This window comes from Capricornis sumatraensis, chromosome 2 (assembly GCF_032405125.1).
Source record: "Capricornis sumatraensis isolate serow.1 chromosome 2, serow.2, whole genome shotgun sequence".
NCBI classification, from domain to species: domain Eukaryota; kingdom Metazoa; phylum Chordata; class Mammalia; order Artiodactyla; family Bovidae; genus Capricornis; species Capricornis sumatraensis.
The window spans coordinates 73,921,991-73,936,071 of NC_091070.1; the positions used below are offsets into that span (position 1 = coordinate 73,921,991).

At 38.9% G+C, this 14,081-nt stretch overlaps 1 protein-coding gene across 1 annotated transcript in view; it reads right to left on the minus strand.

The window, feature by feature from the left end:
- The window catches only part of AVEN (apoptosis and caspase activation inhibitor), a 175,550-nt gene that overhangs the window by 8,203 nt on the left and 153,266 nt on the right, over nt 1-14,081 (minus strand). The window contains exon 3 of the mRNA XM_068992837.1: nt 1,993-2,063. Coding sequence (XP_068848938.1) covers nt 1,993-2,063 — 71 coding nt within the window. The remainder of the gene's footprint in view (nt 1-1,992; nt 2,064-14,081) is intronic.

The following is a 14,081-nucleotide window of genomic DNA, read 5'->3' on the forward strand; positions in this document are numbered from 1 at the left end:
TCATGCACTGGAGAAGGAAATGGCAACCCACTCCAGTGTTCTTGCCTGGAGAATCCCAGGGACGGGGGAGCCTGGTGGGCTGCCGTTTATGGGGTCACACAGAGTCAGACACGACTGAAGCGACTTAGCAGCAGTAGCATTATACCAATTGTCTTACGTTGCATTCTTTTTCATTTATCATTTAAATATTTATTGATCATCTACCACATGTCATCTACCACTATGCTAAGGCAAGGGGCCTAGGGTGGTGAACAAGCATGAGCTTTGTCTCATTCATCTTTGAATAATAGGCATCTAATAGAATATATAATAAAGAACAAGTGCTCAGTATTTTGATGAATGAAGAACCTTAGAATCATCTGAAAATCTTAAGATAACCAAAATGTTCTCTTTTAGCCAACATGGTTCTAAGGAGTTGAAATGCGAGTTATTTGGCTTTCACTAAATTCTGTTAATCTCTTTTTAACTTGTCCTACAACTCTCAACCATACTCAGTTCAGTTCAGTTGCTCAGCTGTGTCCGACTCTTTGCGACCCCATGAACCACAGCACGCCAGGCCTCCCTGTCCATCACCAACTCCTGGAGTTCACCCCAACCCATGTCCATCAAGTCGATGCCATCCAACCATCTCATCCTCTGTCGTCCCCTTCTCCTCCCACCTTCAATCTTTCCCAGCATCAGGGTCTTTTCAAGTGAGTCAGCTCTTCACATCAGGTGGCCAAAGTATTGGAGTTTCAGCTTCAACATCAGTCCTTCCAATGAACACCCAGGACTGATCTCCTTTAGGATGGACTGGTCGGATCTCCTTGCAGTCCAAGGGACTCTCAAGAGTCTCCTCCAACACCACAGTTCAAAAGCATCAATTCTTCGGCGCTCAGCTTTCTTTATAGTCCAACTCTCACATCCATATATGACCACTGGAAAAACCATAGCCTTGACTAGACGGACCTCTGTTGGCAAAGTAATGGCTCTGCTCAGGTACATCCCAAACAGGCTCAAGATAAACGAATATTTTTAATTTCCAACTTTTTCTATGTTGTAATACATACTCTTTGTAAAGTGACAGGCAGTTATTTTACAAGTCACTTCCCTCCCCTCTGTCTTTCTGAAAAGTAAATGTCCATCCCAAACAACTGAACATAACACCAGTCCACCTAGGAGTGCAAGTCACCTGTTGTGCATGTACTGAGCTGACAGCAGAATGGGGAGGAAAGGACCACACCTTGCCCATCAGGTCTGCGGCTTGGTCTCTTGTCTGAAGCTGTGGGCAGACTATCTGATCACTGTACCCGACAGTATGCTCCAGCCCTGGGGTTGAGGAGCATATGCCAAACCACCACTCAATTCATTCTCTGTGCATTTTTACAGGGTGAGAATACCTGTCATCTCTCATATGAAAAGAATCAGTTAAATCCTGCTTGGAGAATCATCAAAACTCCTTAGGGAAGAAAATAAGGCAGGAATACAAAGAAATTAAAGTGTGTGGGCTTTATGGACTCATTGAGAGACTGTGATACTTGTTCTTATTTTATAGCTTTCTGCTCCCAATTATAGATCAAAGAGTTATTTAAAACTACGAAGTTAAGGATTCTCTTATGTAATACCAAAAACAGTGCGGGAGGAAAAAACTGAATTCTCAACTAATTCTAGGAGGAATTTTCACAGAAAGGGAAAAAGTGGAAGGCAAGGTAATCCACTCAAAATCATAACCATAACCTTCGACTCTGCAACCCAGTCTGTATGAACTATAGTCACAGATGAACTGTATGAGGAGTTCACACAGTGGCCTGGTAGGAAGGTCAACTCCAGCTCCAAGAACTTGTAAAATTTAAGCTCCCTGAAAACTTTCTGAGCAATTTAGGTAACTGAGACTGTACACGAAGTACTAGACTCTTCTCTATGTGAAGACTCCGTCTAAACAACAGTGCGAAAGATGCTGGTCTTTATCCTTGAGAAGAGCCAACCCACATTCAACACAAAGCTTTGCCTTACCTGTTTGGGGCATGACGCTTCACCATCCCACTCTTTCTCCTCGGCAAACCGAAACTGTGAGAAGGAGTCCCCTGGGAACAGAAAAAAAACACACGACTTTATATCAAAGCCAAAGGCGAACACTCAGTTCTCTGAATTTCCCTTTGGAAGGAAAAGTGCTGTTTCTGAAGAGCTGACCACCCCAAACTTGGTGATACCATTTAATAGAAGGTCCCGGTCCACATCTTTCCACAGCAACCTGTGCACTTGAAAATATTGTTGACAGCTGTATTCATTGTTTTATTCAACTCTCAACAAGCCACCATCCTACACACTTGAGAAACAGCTTAACAGTCCAGGCCTGCAGACATGGCCATCTACCCATTTTAAGCATATTTTCATCTCTCTATAATGTATGCAAGGAAACTGATATGTATAATTTTGGGGATAGGCAAGTAGAAAAGGAAGGAGAAAACCAGAACTGAAGGAAAGCAATTCTCCACTGACCCATAATATGATGACTTAAAATATCTCTTTGAAGTGAGGTTACCAACCTCAACCATCACTCCAAAAATCACCTGGTAAGAATGTCAGATGCAAAATAAAACCCAAAGGATGTGCCTTAGATTAGTCAATGTGAATCATGACGCATGGCTGGAATGAGCATGAGCTCCTGGAATAAAGGAAAATGAATCAAGATAAACAAGCTTGACAGATGATTCTGCACAAGGAGCCTGACACAAGGCTTATTTTGTAAATGTGTATTTGCCTGTTTGCATTAGGGATAGCTAATTTATAAGCAAAGAATTATTTCTCTACCTAGCTTTCAGGATCCTCCAAAATGTGGTCCTACCTCATTAATGCACATTTACTTCCTATTTCTTCAGACTTTTTGCTCCAGAGTCAGCCTCTTTTCACATTTTGAACATACTTCATTTTCTATCCTATCCTCATTTTTCTTTTAATCCTTCTCCCTTGTCTGAAGACCCACACACTTCTACCCATTCATATCCTATTTATATTTCAAGATTCAGGTACAGGCCCACTTCTTCCTATGATATCTCTCAGGTTACTTAACCATAGAATCCATTCTTTACTTCTAACTTAAAAGGGGGGGAAAAGAAGGGAAGAATTCCAAATTAAAGAGACAAAGATAAAATTCCAAATTAAAGAGATAAAGATAAAACCTCCAGCATCTAACACCTGACAAGATCAAGTTCAAGGTAAAACAGACCAAGAACATCAGTCTTTATCATGAGGAAGGATAAAATCACAATCATTAGTCACTAGCAAATCAATTTGATCTCCCCAAAGTATGATATAAAGGATCTGAATTGACAAGGTCTTGTCTGTGCATGTGGATATGTAAGTGTGTGTATACATATATGTATTGTGATTCTATGTGGATACTTCATAAATATTTGTGCAATATTGGTATTTTAAAAGGACTATAGAAAGGTTACAAAGAAAAAACCTTTAAAAATACCCTAAAATGTAGCAGTCATACAAACCATATTTGCCAGTGATTATCATTTGTAGCACATATAGGCAAAGGGCCTGTCTCTCACATACAAAGAACTTCTGCAAATTAACCAGAACAAAACCACCTAGTAGGAAAACAGGAAAGGGGGTGAGAATAAGAAATACAAGTGGCTAATATGTATATATGAAATGAGTCATGAATAAGTAAAAAATCAATCTGGCAGATTTTAAAAAAACTTGGTTAAACAGCTGAATATTTTATGAAATAGTGTTACTTCTGGCATTCATGAACTTCTATATTAAAAATGATCCTATGACTGCAAGGATCCTATACTGTGTAATCAGTACTAGATATCATCAGTCATCAGTTCAGTTGCTCAGTTGTGTCTGAGTTTTTGCAACCCCATGGACTGCAGCACGCCAGGCTTCCCTGTCCATCACCAAGTCCTGGAGCTTGCTCAAACTCATGTCCATCAAGTCGGTGACGCCATCCGACCATCTCATCCACTGTCATCCTAGATAACAGTAATGCAAACGAGGCATGCTCTATGTATTTTTAATATCTAAATATTCAACTTCAAATACAGGTAAGTTTCCAACAGTGGAAAACAGCTTGTTGGAAATCATGCTCTTACAGAAAACAACTAGGAACATTCCCCTACCACCATCCCAAAAAATCTACCTGAAGACATTAGAGAGTTACAAGGCAGTGAGGATGTGAGGGACAAAGTTCCCAGATTGAAGAAAAGCACAGAGGTGAGTCTGACATTTAGAACTGCTTTTCCCTTTGAGTTTAGTTTCCAAAGTGATACTGAGACTAAAAAATTAAGCATCAAGTAATAGCCAGGAGGTTGTAAAACTACCGAGAACTTCCACTAGTTTTATGGCACTGGGTGGACAAAAACGGGAGTTCAGGGCCCATGGGTGAAGAAGAGTCCTGGAAAATCAAAACTTTTAGATGAAACCCTTGAGGACTACATCTTAGAAGTAGGGATGAAGGAGAAGAGGTGAGCCTCACAAAGTCTGGGGCAAAGGAGTGAATCAACTCAATCTCTGATTCTGACTAAAAGAAGCAAAAGTAAATACTTCTTGGAGAAAAATGACATTATCAACAGCCTAGAATTATCTCTACTATATATTATATACAGTATCCAAAATTCATTAAAAACCATCAGGTATATCAGGAGATGAGACCAAGATAACAGAAAACTAGAGAGAAGAGTGAACCAACCAACCAACCAACCAACCAACCAAATCCAATCAAAAAATGGGCAGAAGACCTAAATAGACATTTCTCCAAAGAAGACATATACAGACAGACAAAAAGCACATGAAAAGATGCTCAACCCTGCTAATTATTTAGTTCAGTTCAGTTGCTCAGTCATGTCCGACTCTGCAACCCCATGGACTACAGCACACCAGGCTTCCCTGTCTATCACCAGCTCCTGGAGCTTGCTCAAAATAACGTCCATTTCATCGGTGATGCCATCCAACCATCTCATTCTCTATTGTCCCCTTCTTCTCTTGCCTTCAATCCTTCCCAGCATCAGTCTTTTCCAATGAATCGGTTCTTTGCATCAGGTGGCCAAAGTATTAGAGGTTCAGCTTCAGCATCAGTCTTTCCAATGAATATTCAGGACTGATCTCCTTTAGGATGGACTGGTTGGATCTCCTTGCAGTCCAAGGGACTCTCAAGAGTCTTCTCCAACACTACAGTTCACAAGTTTCAATTCTTTGGGGTTCAACTTTCTTTATAGTCCAACTCTCATATCCATACATGACTATTGGGAAAAACATAGCTTTGACTAGATGGACAAAGGTCAGCAAAGTAATGCCTCTGCTTTTTAACACGCTGTCTAGGTTTGTCATAGCTTTTCTTTCAAGGAGCAAGCGTTGTTTAATTTTATGGCTGCCGTCATCATCTGCAGTGATTTTGGAGCCCAAGAAAATAAAGTCTGTGACTGTTTCCATTGTGTCCCCATCTATCTGCCATGAAGTGATGGGACCAGATACCATGATCGTCGTTTTCTGAATGTTGAGTTTTAAGCCAGCTTTTTTCACTCTCACTTTCATCGAGAGGCTCTTTAGTTCTTCACTTTCTGCCATAAAGGTGGTGTCATCTGCATATCTGAGGTCACTGATATTTCTCCTGGCAATCTTGATTCCAGCTTAGGCTTCATCCAGCCTGGCATTTCGCATGATGTACTCTGCATAGAAGTTAAATAAGCAGGGTGACAATATACAGCCTTGACATACTCCTTTCTCAATTTTGAAACAGTCTATTGTTCCATGTCTGATTCTAACTGCTGCTCCTTAACTTACATAAAGATTTATCAGGAGTCAGGTAAGGTGGTCTGGTATTCCCATCTCTTGAAGAATTTTCCAGAGTCTGTTGTGATCCACACAGTCAAAGGCTTTGGTGTAGTCAATAAAACAGAAGTAGATGTTTTTCTGGAACTCTCTTGCTTTTTCTATAATCCAAAGAATGTTGGCAATTTGACCTCTGGTTCCTCTGCTTTTTCTAAATCCAGCTTGAACAGTTCTCAGTTCACTTACTGTTGAAGCCTGGCTTGGAGAACTATGAGCTTAAAATTTTTTGAGAGCCATTAAAAAAAAATCCAGTTATCAGACACAAATCTTGTGGTTTTTGCAATGTAAAAATTTAAAAAATAGGAAAAACTATAAAAAATCACAATGACCTTCATAAAGTCATTTTTTTCTGTTCCATTATGATTTTATTACAGGATAGTGAAGATATTCATAGTTCCCTGTGCTACAGAGTAGGATCTTGTTGTCTATTTTGTATATAATAGTTTGCATCTGCTAATCCCAAACTATTAATTTATCCCTTCCCAAACCCCTTTCCCCTCTTGTGACTGTAAGTTTGATTTCTATGTCTGTGATTCTGCTTCTGTTTTGTAAATAAGTTCATTTGTATTGTGTTTTAGATTCCACATATAAGTGATATCGTATTGTAATTGTCTCTCTGACCAAGAAGTCATTCTTGATTGATGCCAAATACTCACATAAAAAAATACAAAGAAAAGAAAGTGAAAAAAATAGATATTTAAGCACTTTTTGTTTACAGTAATCAAACTTCAAAACAACACAATTTTAAAATCCTAATGAAGCACATAGAGGCTAATCTTAAAAAAATAAGCGGGTTAAATGACTACTGAAGAACATCTTACATGGATCCATAAAAGACCCCAAATTACTAAAGCAATCCTGATGGACGTAAAGCGGGAGGCACAGTGCTCTTAGGCTTCAGACAATACTGTACTACAAAGTTACAGTAATCAAAACAGTATGGTATTGGTATTATACAAAGACAGATATACGGATCAATGGAATGAAACAGAGTGCCAAGAAATAAACCCACATACCAACAGTCAATTAATCTTCAACAAAGAATGCCAACCTCTCTAATTCTCTCACTAAAGATGAAAGTGTCCAGATTTGTCAAAATTACAACTCCTAGAATCAAGAGTACTTCTAGAAAACATGTTACCAAAACTCTTCTTATATCAAGACGTACAAAACAATGGTAGCATTAGTAAATGTGTTACTCCTATGTCTTGTACATCAGGCATTTGGATTCCTTTAAATAAGGAAGCATGATGTATTCACAAAGCATCCAATTCTGCTCCTGCTTTACTCTCTGGTTGAGAGAGTTCCTGTCTCTCACACTAACAGTATGAATCAGAATGAAGAAGTACAGAATGGAACCCAGTGAAGAACAGGGAAAGCCAACTGTCGCTGACATGGAATAAACAGGGTGAACTGTGTCTCAGGAGTCATAAGCATTCAAAGTTTTAGATGCTCACCAGCTGAGTGTTCAGAAAGTAATTAAAGCAGAGCATAATGAATAGAACCAGAAGCATAAAACGAGTATAGCATTTTCTTCCTTCTCTTTCTTCAAAGACTAATTTCATGACGTATAAGAGGCTGTGGAACTGCCTTGCTGTTTACTTACACCATATTCTCAAACAAGATGGAGACAAGCTAGTGTTTATTGCATAAGGTGTTTGAATAACAGCAACAAAATTCCATAATAGTCTACTTTGCAGCTAGTGTTTATTATATAGGCTGCTTGAACAACAGTAACAAAATCCCATAATTTTCTACTTTGTAGATAACAATAGCAAAATAGAAGGCCTGCTAAATCCAATGATTATTTATTATGAAGTAATTTATTCACTAGAATCTGATGAAAATGGGGGAAGGGGGAAAAGAGGGATTTAAACAAAACTGATGCACCTTGAGAGTTCACATTTTTCCTGTGTTATAAAAATCCCATTCTATTGCAACAAAGCTGAAGTTGGTGTAATGCAATAAAAGCTGAGATACAGGTGATAGAGAAACAGTTCTGTGTCTCTTGAAGTTCAACAACATTGCTCTACTGCCACATTTCTGGAGCCAAAATTAATGACAGATTTTTTTTTCTAATCAATTAATTGCAAAAAGCAGCAAAAAAAAAGTTAGAAAGTTAGGTATATGTGATCTTAGGTATCAAAAAGAATATTTCAAGCAGTGCACAATGCACATGAAAAGATATTCAGCATCACTAATTATGCAAATCAAAACTACAATGAGATATCACCTCGAACCAATCAGAACGGCCAGCACGAAAAAGTGCACAGCCTTTCAGCCTGCGGACACTGTCAAGTAAGCATCACTGAAGTCTCTCCCTGCTCCACTGCCATCATGTTGAAGTCAGAGTCTCTAAGAGCCTGAACAGCCACGGAAGCTCTTCCTTGGTGGACTGGGCTTTGAAGCAGCTGATGAGAGCCTGAGAAGCCATTCTGAGCAATGGGGAACGCTCACAGACTGTATGGTATTGAGGGATCCAAACACCACGTGTTCCAGAGGCTTCGAGTTTGTCACACGTGCCAATACGCAGGAGGTGGATGTGGCCAAGAAGGCTAGGCCATGCAAGGTGGACAGAAGAGCTGTGGAACCGAAGAGGGCCGTCTCAAGAGAAGATACTCGAAGACCTGCTGCTCACTTAACTGTGAAAAAGACTTTTGTTGGTGGCATTAAAGACGACACTGAAGAACATAAAGCAAGAGATTATTTTGAATAATATGGGAAAATTGAAGTGATTGAAATCATAACTAAGTGGCAAAAAGAGAGGCTCTGCTTTTGTGATTTGATGCCCATGATTCCGTAGACAAGACTGTCATCCAGAAATACCACACTGTGAATGGCTACAACTGTGAAGCAAGGAAAACCCTATCTAGGTTAAGAGATGGCTAGTGCTTCATCCAGCCAAAGAGGTCTAAGTGGTTTGGAGACTTTGGTGGTGGTTGTGAAGGTGGTCTTGGTGGGAATGACAACTTTGGTCGTGGAGGAAACTTCAGTGGTCGAGGTGGCTCTGGTGGCAGCTGTGGCGGTGGTGGATATGATGGCAGCGGGGATGGCTACAACTGATTTGGTACTGATGGAAGCAATTTTGGAGGTGGCAGAAGCTACAGTGACTTTGGCAATTACAGTCAATCTTCAAATTTTGGACATAAAAGGAGAAAACTGTAAACAGAAGTTTTGGCCCTTATAGTGGTGGAGGCCAACACTTTTCCAAACCAACGAAACCAAGGTGGCTCTGGCGGTTCCAGCAGCAGTAGCTATGGCAGCAGCAGAAGGCTTTAATTACTGCCAGGAAACAAAGCTTAGAAGGAAAGGAGAGGGAGAGAAGTGACAGGGAAGCTACAGGTTTGTGAACTCAGCCAAGCACAGTGGTGGCAGGGCCTTGGTGCTAAAGAAGACATGTTTTAGACAATACTCATGTGTATGAGCAAAAAACTTGAGGACTGTACTTGTGATTAATTGCATAACAGGTTATTTTAGTTTCTGTTCTATGGAAAGTGTAAAGCATTCCAACAAAGAGTTTTAATGTAGATTTTCTTTTTGCACCAATGCTGTTGATTGTTATATATATAACAGTTTGATCACAACACTGAATTAATATGTCTTAAAAAATTATAAATATTAAATTCTGGAAAAGGGGTGGAGAAAAGGGAGGCTTCCTACACTGTTGGTGGGAATGTAAGCTGGTATAGCCACTCTGGAAAACAGTATGGAGGTTCCTTAAAAAACTAAAATTACCTCCTAGAGTAATGGAAATAAAAACAAAAGTAAACAAGTGGGACCTGATTAAACTTAAAAGCTTTTGCACAGTAAAGGATACTATAAGCAAGGTGAAAAGACAACCCTCAGAATGGGAGAAAATAATAGCAAATGAAAGAAGTGACAAAGGATTAATTTCCAAAATATATAAGCAGCTCATACAATTCAATGCCAGAAAAACAAACAACACAATCAGAAAAAGACCTACATAGACATTTCTCCAAAGAAGACATACAGATGGCTAACAAACACTTGAATAGATGCTCAACATTGCTCATTATTAGAGAAATGTGAATCAAAACTACAACAAGATATCACATCAAACTGGTCAGAATGGCCATCATCAAAATGTCTACAAAAACTGCCGGAGAGAGTGTGGAGAAAAGGGAACACTCTTGCACTGTTGATGGGAATGTAAATTGATACAGCCACTGTGGAAGACGGTATGCAGATTCCTTAAAAAACTAGGAACAAAACCACCATATGACACAGCAATCCCACTCCTAGGCATATACCCTGAGGAAACCAAAATTGAAAAAGACACATTGTTCATTGCAGCATTATTTACAATAGCTAGAACATGGAAGCAGCCTAGATGTCCATCAACAGATGAATGGACAAAGAAGCTGTGGTACATATACACAATGGAATATTACTCAGCCATAAAAATGAATGCCTTTGAGTGAGTTCTAATGAGATGGATAAACCTAGAACCTGTTACACAGAGTGAAGTAAGTCAGAAGAGAAAGATAAATATCATATTCTAATGCACATATATGGAATCTAGAAAAACAGTACTTGAGAATTTACTTATAGGGCAGCAATGGAGAAACAGACATAGAGAATAGACCTGCGGCCATGGGAAAGGGGGGAGAGGGTGAGATATATGGAAAGAGTAACATGGAAACTTACATTGTTATATGTAAAACAGATAGCCAACAGGAATTGGCTGTATGGCGAAGAGACTCAAACAGGGGCTTAGTATCAACCTGGAGGGGTGGGATGGGGAGGGAGATGGGAGGGAGGTCCAAAAGGGAGGGGATATATGTATACCTATGGCTGATTCAGAGGTTTGACAGAAAACAACAAAGTTCTGTAAAGCAATTATCCTTCAATAAAAAAATAAATTAAAAAAAAAACCTAAAAGTAGATCTACCATATGATCCAGCAATCCCACTCCAGGAAATATATCTGGAGAAAACTCTAATTCAAAAAGATACATAAACCTCAATGTTCACAGCAGCACTGTTTTCAACAGCCAAGACACGGAAGCAACCTAAATGTCCACCGACAGATGAATGGATTGAGAAGATATGGTGTATGCATGTGTTATATATTACTGAGCCATAAAATGAATGAAATAATGCCATTCGCAGCAACATGGATGGACCTAGAAATTATCATACTAAGTGAAGTATACTAAGTGAAGAGAAAGACAAATATCATATCACTTACATGTAGGCTCTTTAAAAAGATAATACAAATAAACTTATTTACAGATACAGACTCAGACAGAGAACAGACTTGTGGTTATCAAAGAGGAAAGGGCTGGGGGAGCATAAATTAGGAGCTTGGCATCAGCAGATACAAACTACTATAGGCAAAATAAACAACAAATTCCTACTCTATAGCACCGAGAACTACATTCAACATTGTGTAATAAGCCATAAGGGAAAAGAATATGGGGGAAAGGGCAGTGCACAATGCTTCAATTTGGAGGATTCCATCAATGAAACTCATGATCAAACAAGTCTCCACACCCAGCAGTTTATGAGGAGATAAATCTTCATCTAGTCTATTACCTAGTTTTTATCCAGTTACTCTTAGAAAGTACAATCGTGCAGAGTACCATTACCCTCACCGGTATTCTATTCTGGCAGAACTAACTAAATACTGTGCTCCTCCACCTACCTCGGCCAAGCTGACATCTGTTAAGCATCACAAATGTGTAGGATGTGGTACAGAGACTATAGGAACAATCTAACAGCAGACAGTGGTGAGAAATGAGAATGCCTCTATATGGTCAAAATCAAACCTGGCCACTAAAAACTGTCATAAGCAAGTTTTAATTTTATTTGAAATTGCAGATTTTTTTCAGGTATTTCAGTACATCCATTCTATAACAGTGATATTTAGCTTTAGCTGCAGCTGAATATAATTCAACACTTAACATTTTGGCCAGAATGCATATTTAATATGTATACAATAGTCAATTAGTGACATTTTATAAGGTCATTTTTTTAAAATAAAGTAGTTTATATAATGTATGTACATCATGGTGACTACAGGTAATAACTGTACTGCATAACTGAAACTTGCTAAGAGAGTAGATCTAAAAGTTCTCATCACAAGAAAAATAAAACTGTAACTATGTACAGTGATGGATGTTAACTAGACTTATGGTGGTGATCACTGTGCAGCATATACAAATACTGAGTCATGATACTGTACGGTTGAAACTAATGTTATATATCAATTATACTTCAATTAAAAAAATAATATAGCTTTGTATGTACTGCCAAGTAAAGATGCCCATCATCTCAATCGTTTCATGAAAAAAATCAAGTTTTAGTACAGAATGAATAATACACACACATGTACACACACATATATGCACATGCTATATACGCGCATACATATGTGTACATATCACAAAACACGAATACATGCATAGAAATAAGTCAAGATGATTATATTTTAAGAATGATTCTCTCTCAGAGGGCAGGGTTGAAGGAGACTTATCCTTTCTGTATAATACATATTCCAGTTGAATTTTCCTTTGTAAACAATAAGCACGTGTTACTTTTGGAACTGAGCCAAACAAAAGAAGGAAAGCTAGAAAAAAGCTGAAACTTCTTAAGGGCAAAGACCTTCTCAGAATGCATTTAAGACAAAACATCCATAGACTTCAAGAGCTGCAACACTTGGTGTCATTCATTCTAACCCTCACTTTCTAGAACAATAAAGAAACTTAGGCTCAATGGCCTGACTGGCCAGTTAACGACTGAACACTAAGACCTCGACTCTTAACATTCATTATTATACCTATAACTATTAATAACAAAGCTCTTTCCATTATTTCTACTAGTCTTCTCAGCCATCTGAGTTCCCTAGGGAAAAAACATACTCAATAAATATTTCATTTACTGAGTAGTGACATTTGATACACTACTATTGATATGTTAACAATATTTGAAGATATGAAAATCCAAACTCAAAAACAGAATTCCTCGCTTTAGGAATCATTTCAGGGGTTCCTGTAAGTAAGTACTTTAAAAAATAAGAGTATTTTTATAAACCTCTAAGTATTCTAACAGCAGTAGCATCAGAGAAATAAAGGTGATACACCAATCATCACTGTATGGTTGTATACCCAGTATACTCACTCTGCCTGACTTTGCAAACTAGTCTAACACAAATTTTAGGATCAGTGACAAAGTGGACACCAAACCTGCTAGACTTCCACAATACCAACATGCTATCAAAAAATGTACCCTTTAGTCATAGATAAGACAGGTTTGCATGTTAGGCTTACCCTTTCAGGTATATCAGCATAAAAGAGCTTTCACTCAAGTAAAATAACTTAACATAACCAGTAAATGTTCAGGCACAATCTTTATCTGGGCAAAGAAACCTACGAGACTTTCAGTTTCAAAAATACAGATCAGATGTATATAAAGAGCAAATATGGAAGATGGAAAATGTACCCAATGGAGTGGCAATTCCCATAACAGACATCTATCCTAGGTATTTGGATCTTTTCCTTACCAAACTGGCCCAGACCCTTGTGGTATGTCCATTTGGAAACCAACTGCAGAAAGCAAGAGGAATGTAGCACTACTTCTGGATGAGTATTTCATTTTAGGGCTTCCCTTTTTGCTCAGATGGTGAAGAATCTGCCTGCAATGCGAGAGACCTGGGTTTAGTCCCCAGGTTGGGAAGATCCCCTGGAGGAGGGCATGGCAATCCACTCCAGTATTCTTGCCTGGAGAATCCCCGCGAACAGAGGAGGCTGGAGGGCTGCAGTCCAAGGTGTTGCAAAGAGTTGGACACGACTGAGTGCCTAGGCACGCACACACTTCATGTTAAGCTCCATTTTCCTGGCTCTTCTTTATTGTGATCACCTTCCTTTACATCCTCCACAGCCCTCAGAATATGCCCTCAATCAGGACACCATGTCTACGGGAAATCACAAACAACTTTATAGGCTGACAAGTTCACAGTCTTCATAGAAAGACACTATGTCCCAATGGTCAACATCATGGCTGCTATAGAAAATGGAACATACCCTTCTTCTCTCTGAATTTCTCTAGCTCATCTATGAGACACAATATATTTGGAAAGGCAAGGTAGATCCCAAATGCACACACTGACACAGATCAATCCAGAGATGATCCACAGTTTAGTCTATAAGGATGCAAAAAAAGTCCTTGCCACCCCCAATTTCTAGCTTCCACTGGTGAGTCTTTCTATTAATAGATTCACAGGTCAAGCACTCCGCC